Below are 13,780 nucleotides of genomic sequence, written 5' to 3' on the forward strand. Positions count from 1 at the left end.
TGTGGTTTTGATTTGCATTTCTCTGATGGCCAGTGATGATGAGCATTTCTTCATGTGTTTTTTGGCTGCATAAATGTCTTCTTTTGAGAAGTGTCTGTTCATGTCCTCTGCCCACTTTTTGATGGGGTTGTTTGTTTTTTTCTTGTAAATTTGTTTGAGTTCATTGTAGATTCTGGATATTAGCCCTTTGTCAGATGAGTAGGTTGCAAAAATTTTCTCCCATTCTGTAGGTTGCCTGTTCACTCTGATGATAGTTTCTTTTGCTGTGCAGAAGCTCTTTAGTTTAATGAGATCCCATTTGTCGATTTTGGCTTTTGTTGCCATTGCTTTTGGTGTTTTAGACATGAAGTCCTTGCCCACGCCTATGTCCTGAATGGTATTGCCTAGGTTTTCTTGTAGGATTTTAATGGTTTTAGGTCTAACATATAAGTCTTTAATCCATCTTGAATTAATTTTTGTATAAGGTGTAAGGAAGGGATCCAGTTTCAGCTTTCTACATATGGCTAGCCAGTTTTCCCAGCACCATTTATTAAATAGGGAATCCTTTCCCCATTTCTTGTTTTTGTCAGGTTTGTCAAAGATCAGATAGTTGTAGCTATGTGGCATCATTTCTGAGGGCTCTGTTCTGTTCCATTGATCTATGTCTCTGTTGTGGTACCAGTACCATGCTGTTTTGGTTACTGTAGCCTTGTAGTATAGTTTGAAGTCAGGTAGCGTGATGCCTCCAGCTTTGTTCTTTTGGCTTAGGATTGACTTGGCGATGCGGGCTCTTTTTTGGTTCCATATGAACTTTAAAGTAGTTTTTTCCAATTCTGTGAAGAAAGTCATTGGTAGCTTGATGGGGATGGCATTGAATCTATAAATGACCTTGGGCAGTATGGCCATTTTCACGATATTGATTCTTCCAACCCATGAGCATGGAATGTTCTTCCATTTGTTTGTATCCTCTTTTATTTCATTGAGCAGTGGTTTGTAGTTCTCCTTGAAGAGGTCCTTCACATCCCTTGTAAGTTGGATTCCTAGGTATTTTATTCTCTTTGAAGCAATTGTGAATGGGAGTTCACTCATGATTTGGCTCTCTGTTTGTCTGTGAAAATTTTTGCAACCTACTTATCTGAAATCTTGTGATTTTGTACATTAATTTTGTATCCTGAGACTTTGCTGAATTGCTAACACTTAAGGATTTTGGTGAGACAAATCATGTCATCTGCAAACAGGGACAATTTGACTTCCTCTTTTCCTAGTTGAATACCTGATTGCTCTGGCCAGAAACTGCACCACTATGTTGAAACACGGTGAGAAGAGGCATCCCTGTCTTGTCCATTTTCAGAGCCCATTCAGTATGATATTGGCTGTGGGTTTGTCGTAGATAGCTCTTATTATTTTGAGATACGTCCCATCAATACCTAATTTATTGAGAGTTTTTAGCATGAAGGGTTGTTGAATTTTGTCAAAGGCCTTTTCTGCATCTATTGAGATAATCATGTGGTTTTTGTCTTTGGTTCTGTTTATATGCTGGATTACATTTATTGATTTGCGTATGTTGAACCAGCCTTGCATCCCAGGGATGAAGCCCACTTGATCATGGTGGATAAGCTTTTTGATGTGCTGCTGGATTCGGTTTGCCAGTATTTTATTGAGGATTTTTGCATCAATGTTCATCAAGGATATTGGTCTGAAATTCTCTTTTTTGGTTATGTCTCTGCCAGGTTTTGGTATCAGGACGATGCTGGCTTCATAAAATGTGTTAGGGAGGATTCCCTCTTTTTCTATCGATTGGAATAGTTTCAGAAGGAATGGTACCAGTTCCTCCTTGTACCTCTGGTAGAATTCAGCTGTGAATCCATCAGGTCCTGGACTCTTTTTGGTTGGTAAGCTATTGATTATTGCCACAATTTCAGAACCTGTTATTGGTCTATTCAGAGATTCAACTTCTTCCTGGTTTAGTCTTGGGAGGGTGTATTTGTCGAGGAATTTATCCATTTCTTCTAGATTTTCTAGCTTATTTGCATAGAGGTGTTTGTAGTATTCTCTGATGGTAGATTGTATTTCTGTGGGATCGGTGGTGATATCCCCTTTTTCATTTTTTATTGCATCTATTTGATTCTTCTCTCTTTTCTTCTTTATTAGTCTTGCTAGCGGTCCATCAATTTTGTTGATCTTTTCAAAAAACCAGCTCCTGGATTCATTAATTTTTTGAAGGGTTTTTTGTGTCTCTATTTCCTTCAGTTCTGCTCTGATTTTAGTTATTTCTAGCCTAAAATATTTTGTGAATTGTCTGTTTGCGTCCGTTGCCCATTTTTTTTTTTTTTTTACTGGGGTCTGCATATTTTCTCAAATATTTTGAGGACTCCTTTTACATTAGAGATTAGGAAGCCCTTATATATTCCATAAACATTTTATTTATTCATTCATCAGTTGATGAACCTTTGGGTTGTTTATAGCTTTTATGAATACTGCGATGAACATGTGTGTGCAAATTTTTATGTGGACATATGTTTTCAGTTACCTTGGGTATATATCTAGAAGTGGAATTGTTAGTCATGTTATAACTCCACGTTTAACTTCTTAAGGAGCAATCAAACTGTTTTCCATAGCAGCTGCACCATTTTACATGCCCGCTAGCAATGTCTAGGGGTTCCAGTGTCTTCACATCCTTACCAACACTTCTTCCTTTCTCTGCCTCTCTCCCTTCCCCTTGTCTTCTTTCCTTTTTCTTGTTTTGGATTATAGTTATCCTAGTGGATATGAGATGGTGTCTCATTATGGTTTTGGTTTGCATTTCCCCAATGACCAACAGTGTTGAGCATCTTTTCATGTGTTTATTGGCCATTTGTATGTCTCTTTGGAGAAGCATCCATTCACGTCCTTTGCCCATTTTTAGATTGAATGATTTGCCTTTTTATTATTGAGCTGAAGGGGTCCTTTATATATTCTAAATACTAGCTCCTTATCAGATACATATTTTGCAAATATGTTCTCCTAGTCTGTGGGTTGTCATTCTACTTTCTTGATGATGTCCTTTGAAGCACACAAGTTTTTAATTTTGACAAAGCCCAATTGAGTTTTTCTTTTGTTGCTTGCACTTTTAGTACTGAAGTTTTTACTTTTGATCTGATCTTTTCCATTTTCAGTTTCTGGCTTTAGGATCGTATTTAAAAAGTCATTTTTTACCCCAAGCTAATAGAAATTCCTTACCCCTAAATTTTTCTATAGTGCTTTTATGCCTTCATCCGCTTTATTTTTACTGGGAACTGATCTTCATGGATGGTATTGGGTTGGATAATTTTATTTTATGCCAGTGACTCATCACCAATACCATCTTTTGCACAGTGTGCATTTTGTAAAGTAATGCGGTTCAGCCTGTGCCTAGAGGAAGTAAGCAGAGCTCAGTAGCCCAACGTGGCTCAAAGCCGTGACCTTGGCTTGGTTAACTCCAGTGGCCTGTGTGGCTGACTGCAGGTTCATGCAGTGAGAAAGGACAGAAGGATCTAAGATGACTGGCTGTTTTTTCTTCCAGGTGTTTCTTAGCCTTACAGTAGTTTCAGTTCACGTGCCCATCTGAGAAGACGTGCCCACAGGATGGGATCACTTTTTTTGAGGAGGAAGAGAAGCACATTTTTGTCATCTTTTTAGGACAAGACCACCTACAATCACAAATGGTCAGTTAGGAATTGCTGGAGCTATGAACTGTTGAGCTTTGAGTCTTTTTGAAAGGCTGGGAGAGTCAGCCCTTCTGTCCATTTGTCCCTGGGGGGAAATTAGGAAGGGCTTCGACCTGTTTCTGTTTCTTATCACAGCCTGTTGCTTGGCAGTCTTGTGATGTTTAAGTTGCTGGGAATCCTTGTGGCCAAGTACTCCTAAGGGAAAGGAGACCTGAGAACACTCAGTTTCCTTCTGCCTTGAAGTGAAAGAATAGGTGGAATTACTCAGAGTCCGGAAAAATGGAAGTCTAGTGACATGAATACATTAGCAGAGGATGCCATCACGACAGCCACCTCCAGCATAGCGGAGGGGACCTCTCTGTTGATCTGGCTGCACACAGTTGACCCCCATCCTCCTGTTTGTTGTGCTTTCTCCAATAGCGATGATTGTGTGTGTGTGTATTTTTTTGTTTGTTTTTTTTTGTTTTTAATGCTGGTGCCCTTTGTTAATAACCATTCATATCCAATCAGGGATCTTTATACAATGCATAGAGCTCAAGGATTCAGCCTTAGGTGGGAACATAACAAACTCATTTTTCCCCAAGAATCATATATATATATATATATTTTTTTTTTATTATACTTTCAGTGGTAGGGTACATGTGCCTAATGTAAATGATGAGTTAATGGGTGCGGCACACCAACATGAATCTTTTTTTAATAGGCTTTATTTTTTAGAGCAGTTTCAGTTTCACAGAAAAATAGAGAGGAAGGTACAGAGAGTTCTCATATTTCCCCTACCCCCACATGTGCACAGCCTCCCCCAACTATCAATATCCCCCCACCCTGCCAGAGTGGTACATTTTTACAATCCATAAACCTCCTTCCTCCTGACTCTTTGATTGGTGAAGGAACTGTTGGAGCTCATTTGCCTTCAGTATCCCAGGGCGGTTTCCCCTGAGAACCCCGGGCTCTGGGAACACAGTCTCCCTCCATTAATGAGTGTTCGGCCCTGAGAAGAGGGTGGCATGAACGGTGAACTCAAGGCTAATTAAGATACTGAAATGGCACCAGTGGCTTGTCAGGGAGTAGCTGTCTGTGGAAGGGGTGCGTGCGTGTGTGTGTGCGTGTGTGTGTGTGCGTGTGTGTGCGTGTGTGTGCGTGTGCGTGTGTGTGTGCGTGCGTGCGTGTGTGTGTGTGCGTGTGTGTGTGCGTGCGTGTATGTGCGTGCGTGTGTGTGTGCGTGTGTGCATTTAACTCTCTGCAGTTCTATCGTGTGTGATTTGTGTGACCACTACCATAGTCAATATACAGAACAGCCTGTCACCACAAGGCTCCTGACTGTTGCACATTTATAATCATAGCCAACTCCCTCCCTCCCAACTCTCACCAGCCCCTGCCAGCATTCATCTGTTCTCCATCTCTGTGATACTTCAGATCCTTTTGAATTTCAAAATAGTGAATAAGGGATTGTGAGCCTACATTTGTTTATGTTCCAAGAGCGACTTCAGCTATAGTTGAGGCAGTGGCTACGTCAGAGACCCGTGGTGGTGGCATTCAGAGTCAGGCTCTCCCGGCACAGCACACCACCGCCCCCCCCCCACCGCCTTACAGTGAGGCCGCTACGTGCAGCTGCACCACTGGTAGCAAAGAGGTGAAATCGAATACTGTGCCGCATGCCGGGCAAGGTGGCTGCCATTTTAATAATAAAAAGTCCCACCTGGTGGCCTGGGCTTTGCAGGTGGTAGGCATGAGAAAGCAGGCCTCACTGCGATCTAGTAGAAGCCTACGGGTGGTCCACTGGTTGGGGTCTTGTCGCATAGGTGGGATTGGAAGGGCCAGCACTGCCATCCATCTCGCGGAGGCCTCAGCTCGAACCTGAGCTGGCTGGTCGCTGGCACTAAGTGCTTTTGTCTTTTCTTCAGGTGATGGCCGGTACGGCAGCAATGACGACCCTGGATCTGGTGGGTTTCTGAATCCTGAGGCTCCTCTTGGCCATATGAAAGGAAAATGAATCTCAGGACCCCAAAATCACTAAGCCAAGGGAAAAGCCAAGCTAGAAATTGCATCAGGCAAACGTGCCTCCCATTCTATTCCTAAATAAGATAGCTACAAAGACGGAAAAAGCTGCACACCTCCCTCACAATTTGCCTACAGAGAAATTTCTTATGGGCCTCAGTATCTCTACCCTAAAACAGTTCTGTGAATTTCACCCTGGCTATATAAACTGATAGCTGATCTTTACAGAGGGAGAGAGAGCCGTCCCTCTGCTCCCCTGAGACAAATGCATATCTGATTGCCTCCTCTGCCCAATTGCTTATGTAAAAATGCAGATTCACTGAGCCAGACGAAATTGTGTATTCAGTGAAAGGCTGGTCAAGGACTCAAAAGAATGCAACCTTTGTCTCTTTCTCTTATCTCCGTATGACCTGGAAGCACCCCACCTCCACCCCTGCTTTGAGTTGTCCCACCTTTCTGGACCAAACCAATGTACATCTTACACATATTGATTGATGTCTCATATCTCCCGAAATGTATAAAACCAGCTGTGCCCCCGCCACCTTGGCGCATGTCATCAGGACCTCCTGAGGCTGTGTCATGGGTACGTCCTTAACCTTGGCAAAATAAACTTTCTAAATTGATTGAGGCCCGTCTCAGATATTTCACAGCAACTACAAGGAGACATAGTGCTGGCCCACTCTGGTCTCAGAGTTGGCTTTCCCCTGAACGTTTCCAATACATCATCATGAGGCCAATAGAGGGGTGTAGCCATTTGAAGGAAAGAAGCATGAAGATTGGGGTGCCGGGGGAAGTAGCCCAGTGGGAAGCCTGCAGGGCCTCAGTCACAGAGAGCTCTGCACCATTTCCATGTCTCCCTTTCAAGCTCCTCAAAAGTGAAGTCCTTACAGAAAACGAGAAGTCCTAGGCAAATCCAAGGGGCGCCATGTCTTTGTAACGCCTTAGATCTGTGTGGCATGGCCCTCTCCTGCCGGCTTGGGGGTTGGGGGCATCTGAATGAGCTTAGTTTGGTGCTAGAGGAGAAGCAGGCTCCCGGGCTGCTCCCTGCGGTGCTGTGGCTCTGACCTCACCTGTCCTCATTTCTCCCCCTTCTTCACGCAGGCACGGTGGCAGAGACTGGCACCATTGCCGGGGTGGCCAGCGCCCTGGCCATGGCCCTCATCGGTGCCGTCTCCAGCTACATCTCCTACCAGCAGAAGAAGTTCTGCTTCAGCATTCAGCGTAAGTGCAGCCACCCACTCATGGCTGGGAACCAGCGGGCAAGGTCTTTGGAGGGAAAGGGGCCAGAACAGATCCAGATCCCTCCACAGCCTGCCTGAGACCCACTCCCAAGCAGACTTCCTGGGACGGGGGTGGAGGCTACAGTTTTGGAGATCCCTGGGGATACATCTAGGCTGAATTAAAGTGTAAACCAGCCTGCAAGAGCGCATGGGGCTGGCCCTGATGACCTTCACCTTCCCAGGGCCCCAGCTCCCAGGGGTATTTCTGTGGGGACAGAGCTCAGTGACCATTGTGATGTTTCCTTCATGTGGAATGGGAGGGACCCCGGACTGCACCCATAGCTTCAGACCTCAGCCAAGGGGATGAGGGCCTTTGGAGGCCCTGTGTCACCAGCTCCCTCCCATGCTGCTGGCTCCCTCAGGAGCAGAGGGCAGCAGTTCCTGGGGGTTTGCAAAGCACGGCCCTTATTGCTCTGGCAGTGCCCCCGTCACATCCTGAGAAGTCACTGCCTGGTGCTCTTCCCCCCACGAGCCACAAACTAAACTATATGGAATCATGAATTGCTCCAAAGAAGTAGGAATGTGAGAGAAAGAATGCTGTGGTTCCCTCCACACCCACCACCCTTTACTAGGTTTTTAAAAGACAGTTTTCATCTCATGCTGTAGCTGTGAGTCTGGAAGTCATGGATTCATGGAATAGTTACAAATGGAAACCTGTCTTCACCCATCGGCACCCCATATCAGGAAGCCCTGTGGGGATGCTGTTGAGGGAACAAGAAGACCTTGCTTGTCCCTTTTATAAGCACAGATGGATGCTGTGTCACCGTTTGCTGAATGGAGCGTGTCTCCAGTTCAAGGCTGGCAATTTTCAGTTCAAGTGACAGAATGTGACTCAGCTGTAGCTTGTCTCTTTCCACTCCTTCCTCGGCCCCTTTGATGCAATGGGAAGCTTAGAAACAACCCACTTGGGTCTTTTCCTACCCTTGTTGTGGTCCTCTGCCCTTAAATCTAGCCTGAGCTGAGCTTCCCAGAAAACTAACCTGGGTCCCAAGATGCTTTACTGAAGTCTCCAACTGTTTATTCATCTGACCATCATATTTGTTTACTTCACTCTCGTAGAACATTCTTGACCAGGGCGACACACCCAGCAGGCGCAGCAGTACTGCAGGAGCACACTGACATGTCAGTGCACAGCCTGCAAAGCTGGTCATGGCCACCCTGCTTGAGATCCCACTGACCCACCGTGGATCTGGAAGCTTGACTGTAGAGTGGCGTGAGCAGGGAATGGGTCAGACAGAGTCCAGGGCTGGGGACTGGATTGTTTTTAAAGTTACCCTTTTCCCTCAAATCAAAAGTCAAGGAATCCTCTGGTGAAAAAGATGGGAATCCAACCTTCTAATTGCTTGGACACTGATATTTAGAAGGAGACATTGGGCGAGAGGGTCGAGTTGCACTTAGTGTGGTGGGGGCAGTTTTGCATCAGCCTCCTGGGCTGTGCCTGGAACAAGGAGCCCAGGGCAACCAGGTACATAGTCACAGCCCTTGATCTCTGACCTTATTCTTAATTGCATTTGGCAAAAAAGTAGAAGCCGCCTAATACAGGGGGTTTCTGTCCAAGAGGCCCCAAGGCTGTCCTCCGTGGGCTCTCCCTCCGGCAGGTGGATTGGAATGAGATGGGGATTCTGGGACACAGCTCAATCCACATGGCCTTCCCCATGGCTAGGGATCCTCATTTGAAACTGCTCTTTGGGCTGGGAACTCTCCATACTCGTCTCCCCTCCCTGTTTTAGAGGAGAGGGAGCAAGGATCTGGCCAGGGACACTTTGGGAGAACAACTCAGAGCATCCCGCTTGCCAGGAGAGGAGTCAAGATTTTGGATAAGCATCCAGGTTCTCAAGGTGGTCTCTTGGGAAAAGATAAAAGCCCAGATTTAGATTAAACCAAGACCTGTAGGACAAAGTTAGAACTTACTGACAGAAAAATATCTTTCCTGTATGACTGATTAAACTAATTGGTAACTAAAATGTCATTGAACAAATATTTATTATTAAAAAAAAATCCTACACCCAGAGATGCCCTCCAAATGGAGGCCACAGTGGCAGGGGCGGTCCTGGTGGCTGGCTAGAGGGCTTCTCCTGTTTGGACCTTTGCTGGAGAGCTCATTTGGCTGGAAGCACCATGTCAGATACATTTTGGCTTTGATTTTCTGATGATTTCCCCTTCTAGGTGGCTGGGGTGGCAAGGAGGTTTGGTTCATAGCAACAAAGTAGTTGTGAGCTCTTTGAACAAAAAGGCTAATGCCCTGGGAGCCAAAAGGTCTCACTGGTGAGGTTTGTGAAAGCCGTATGAGTTCACTGGGGCTGCCAGAACAAAGAGTCACAAACTGAGTGGCTCAAAACAACAGAAGTTGATTCTCTCCCAGTTCCAGGGGACTCCGGATGTTCCTTGGCTTGCGGCCGTATCATTCCAATCTCGGTTTATATCCTAAATCCAGAATGACGTCATCTTAACATCCTTAACTTAATTTCACCTGCAAAGACCCTGTTCCTAAATAAGGCCGTGTTCACAGGTTCCAGGGATGAGGACACACACAGATCTTTTTTGGCATGGGGCGGGGCGTCCTTCACTATAGCATCATTAGCCTAATGGTGAGATGCGACAGTCCACAGTTTTCAAATCTATGCCCATTACAAAACTGGGTGAGATGGCCAGGCCAAAGGATGGCTTTGAGACTTTAAAAAGCATGCTGGGTAAAAGAAACTATTTAAACTACAGGTCTGTAGTTCCTAGTAAGAGCAGCGTCCCAGGCATCGTGCGCTTGCCACCCACCTGCCATTGCCTCTCTTCCGGGCTCTGCACGTGGGTGAAAAGCCAGCCCTGTAACTCGGCCTGGCAAGGGCAGGGCCATGGATGGGGAGAGTTCTTGGGCTGAGCAGACAGGGTGGCCGGCTTGGGCCCTGTCCTGCTGGGCCCTCAGTTTCCCCATCAAGGGTATCTCAACTTCCTTCTGCTCTGGAATTAAAAAGTCAGAGGCTGGCTTGAGGCTGCTCAGGTGTCAGTAGGAACAGAGAGAGAAAAATAGGTTGATTTCCAAAGCACAAAGTGAACATCTTGATTGTATCTGTCTCTGCGGGACGTTAAAATGAAAGGAAAATACATTATTTTCACGCTTATTTCCTAAAACGGGCCAGTGTGAGGTTTTGCGAATTGGATCAGCCGGCAAAGCGGGTCAGCTCCCAGGAACCCCGTCGGCCCAGTGTGCCCATCTTGGATTTCACTGCCCTTCCCCTCCAACCTTCCTTCTCCCATGGCGCCTTCCTGTGTGGCTGTCTCCCCAGGCTAGAGGCTGGGAGTCCTCCTGTCGCCCCACCTCATGTCAGTGCATTCCCTAATCCTGATTTGTGCCACCTGCGTAGGTCTCCCTATCACCATTGCCATGGCCCCTGCCAGTCCAGAGCCAAGGTCTTCTGCTCAGCTTCCATCCAGAAGCCTCCATAGACCTTTTTGCCAGTCTCCTCCACACCTCACGCTCCTCCAGGGGGACCTGTTTTAAAATGCCTGGATCCCCCTTATGCTTCCTGCTGCCCTCAAGGTCCTGGCTGAGCCCCTGAGTCTGGCATTGGAAGCCCTTCATGGTTTGGTCCCAACCACATCCTTTCCCCTCCATAGGCTTCCCCGAGGCCTTTCACTTCCCGAGGGCGCCATGTGCTCTCCATCCCCATCCCGGGCCTCTGCTGTTCCCTGTCCTGACCTGACCTAGCTCCTCTCGCCCCGCAGGCCTGGAGCAGCCTCTCCCAGCCTGTGGTCCCACAGCGCCCCCTGCTGACCTCACCTGGTGCTTGTGGGGCGGGATTGGGCCGGTTGGTTTCTGTGTCTGCGACTCCCAGCTCGCCTTGCCGCCTCAGTGATCAGGAGTGATCTGGACCGTCCATTCCGTGGCGGGGCTGCGTGTACATCATGTCCCTGGCACCTGGCCCGGGCCAGAATCAGGAGGAGTCCCGCAGACGTTTGTGGGGTGGCTGAACACACTGAGAAGCTGGGGATTGGGCCTCCTGTCCCCTCTCTTTCCCCGAGTCTCAGCCGCTGCCACATGGAGATGGCAGTAGAGGGGGCCGGGGTGCAGAACACCAAGCCCTGGGGAGACAGCAGGAGGTGGCCGCGAGGAAGGCCTGTCCCCACCACTGTGGCCCTCGGGTGCTCTCGGCCTCTGCTGCTGCCAAAAGGGACAATGCTGGGGACCCTTGGCTTCCCTTGCCTTTGCCCGCAGTGTGGAAAGCCCGCATGTTTGCTGTCAGGAGCGCTCTTACTCCAGGGATTCTAAGCTTTGTGTCTTGCCTTCAGATGCAGCAGAAGGTCAAGGTAACGCTGCTTCGCCTTCCTCACTTTCCTTTTGCTTCAGCCTTGATGCTTCCTCATTCGCCCCCTGCTCTGACGCTTCCTTGCCACTCTTCTCCCTCCTGCTTCCCTGGCACTCACCGACGTGGCTATAACCGGGACCATCTTTAGCTTGCCCTGATGCGTGTGAGAGGATGCCACCTGCCAGACACTCTGTCCCCAGGCTGGATGTGGCAGGGGCGGGGGGAGAGTTGAGGTGCCATGGTGAGGACTCAGGTGCCCACTGGTGGTCGTGCCTGGGGAGCACATAGAGGGCCACCCACAGGAAGGAGACGATCCAGCCCACTGGGTTGGCAGCTAGCAGTGATCACGAGGCTCAGGGTGTGTCTCCTGGCCTCCACCTGTCAGCTGGGAAGGTGCACCTGGGGCAGCTTCCACTGCACTCATCACCTGCCCCGCTCCGCGTGGGGCCGGCCACACCTGCCAAAGAGCAACACCCGCATTTGCCACCGGCCCATTTGGCTCCCACCTCAAGCCCAGCAGCCACTGGGGCAGGCAGGTGGTGGGCATTCTTGTTTAGGCAAGGAACCTGTAGCCCAGGACGATGGCTTGACTTGCACTGGTGCCCAGTCGGTTGGTCGGTCGGTCGGTCGGTCGGTTGGTTGGAACCATGCTCCAGTTTGCCCACAGACCCGGGGCTGAAGGGTTCCAGTCCCTGTGCCACGCAGGGATGAGACACAGACTCTTGACTCTCTGCAAGCAGCAGCAGGGGTGGGGTCCACTCTAAGAACTTGAACACTGGCCCTTGCTGGCGGGAGGGGATGCGTGGGACAGTCGCCAAATCCCTCTTGTAAATAGGTGTGGAGAAAGCCTAGGTGAGTAACGAGACTGAAGCAGCTGTTGGTGGGCTGGCCCCTCCAAGCTCAGGTGGACACAGCACTTATTCCTGCTGCTGGGAGAAGCCAGTTGGCCTCTCCGCACGGGTGTTGCTGGGAGGCTGCATGTGGGCGGGAGGCTCTGCTGCATCTACATGGTGAGCCCCACTCAGCCGTCCGCCCCTCCCTGCCCTGCATCCATCAATCACTCATAGCAATTGGCTCCCTGGCCCCTGGGCCGCACATGGACCTGCGGATGGTGCTGAGCCCTGCCATCGGGCGCCCCCTCCACTGGGCGGAGCTGCCGTCTTGACATGGTGGCAGCTGCCCTATGAGGATGGAGTGCCAGAAGCCTCTGCTGCATGTCATTGTTATTTCTGAGGACGATGATGAGAACTCCTGGGCAGTGAATTCCGGGACGAACAGTCTTCATCCGGATAAGGATGTTCGGGTGACCCAGGGTGCAGGGTTTTGAGTTCCCTAGGGGAGCTGTGCTGCTGTTTTAGCTGCAGAGGACTTGGTCAGGAGTTCTCAGTCACGATCGGGGACCCTTAGGTCCCGTGCGCATCACTAACTCTGCCCTTTTCCCTTTGCAGAGGGTCTTAACGCAGACTACGTGAAGGGAGAGAACCTGGAAGCCGTGGTGTGTGAGGAACCCCAAGGTGAGGACTTTGTACTCACTGTCCCTTGCTGACGCTTTCCTAGTTGGTCCCAGCACTGAGCAGAACTGTGCTAGAGAAGCAGGGAAGCACAGAGGCGTCTGCTTCTAGAATGTCCGGCCAGAGCAAAAGCCTGCCCTGATCAGCCTGCCTCCCAGTTTCATGAGCCCAAAGATGCTGGGGTGACAGCCAGGGCCATCTGCTGCCATGCCCGTGACTTCTGGGCATTGCCGCTGCTCAGCCCCTGCCCTTGATTCGTCTGAGCCAGAGCCCCAGGCACCTCTGCTCCCCATCAGCGAAAACAATTACATCCTGAACAGAGCCATGGGGAAGCTTTTAACCTAGACCTACAACTTTTCCCTTTGCAAACTGCCACAGGCAGAGGGAACTTGGTTAAAACCCAGACCCTATTGTCAACACCTGTGCCCCTCCCTCCCCCTTCTGTGGTCATCAAGCACTTTCTGGATTCAGGAGCTGTTGGCAATTTGAGGTCGCATAAGTTCAGGCCACAGGCCTACAGTGCCCAACTGCTCGAGGCAGATATGACCTGTGCCCACAGGATGCCATTGAGGACGTCCGGAAAGGCTTGCTGAGTTCGGGGAGCAGGCCGGCTTCCCAGCAGCTGAGGCCTGGTGGCGCAGGCAGGGAGACTAGGACAGCTCAGGCGGGTGTTGCCACTGGAACTACAGTGCAGCGGCTGTGGGGACTGGGCCTGGGAGACCAGGAGGGGCTCAGCCTGTGTGGTGTGTACTGGGAGCCAGGTGCCCTACAATGCTGCTGAAGACGGGTGGCAGTGCTGCACCAAATGAACTAAAATAGGCCTGGGTTCAGATGTGGAAAAATGGATTCCACTGTCGCATGCACTGCCGTGAGCTTTGCCGCAGTTAGCCACAGGAGGCCACGTGTGTGTGGGCAGGTGCTAGGCTGAGCACTTTATTTAAAATAATCCTTCCAGCGGTGCTGGCAGGAACATGCTCATTTTTTAGGTGAGGAGATGGAGGCTGAGCTGTTTCCAGGGCCTGTCCAGT

General features: G+C 49.3%; 1 protein-coding gene across 1 annotated transcript in view; it reads left to right on the plus strand.

Moving 5' to 3' along the window:
• The window catches only part of CD99L2 (CD99 molecule like 2), a 131,303-nt gene that overhangs the window by 114,512 nt on the left and 3,011 nt on the right, over window positions 1–13,780 (plus strand). The window contains exons 5-7 of the mRNA XM_032757786.2: window positions 5,570–5,608; window positions 6,765–6,884; window positions 12,690–12,755. Coding sequence (XP_032613677.1) covers window positions 5,570–5,608; window positions 6,765–6,884; window positions 12,690–12,755 — 225 coding nt within the window. The remainder of the gene's footprint in view (window positions 1–5,569; window positions 5,609–6,764; window positions 6,885–12,689; window positions 12,756–13,780) is intronic.

This window comes from Hylobates moloch, unplaced genomic scaffold, assembly GCF_009828535.3.
Source record: "Hylobates moloch isolate HMO894 unplaced genomic scaffold, HMol_V3 SCAFFOLD_7, whole genome shotgun sequence".
Classification (NCBI taxonomy): Eukaryota; Metazoa; Chordata; class Mammalia; order Primates; family Hylobatidae; genus Hylobates; species Hylobates moloch.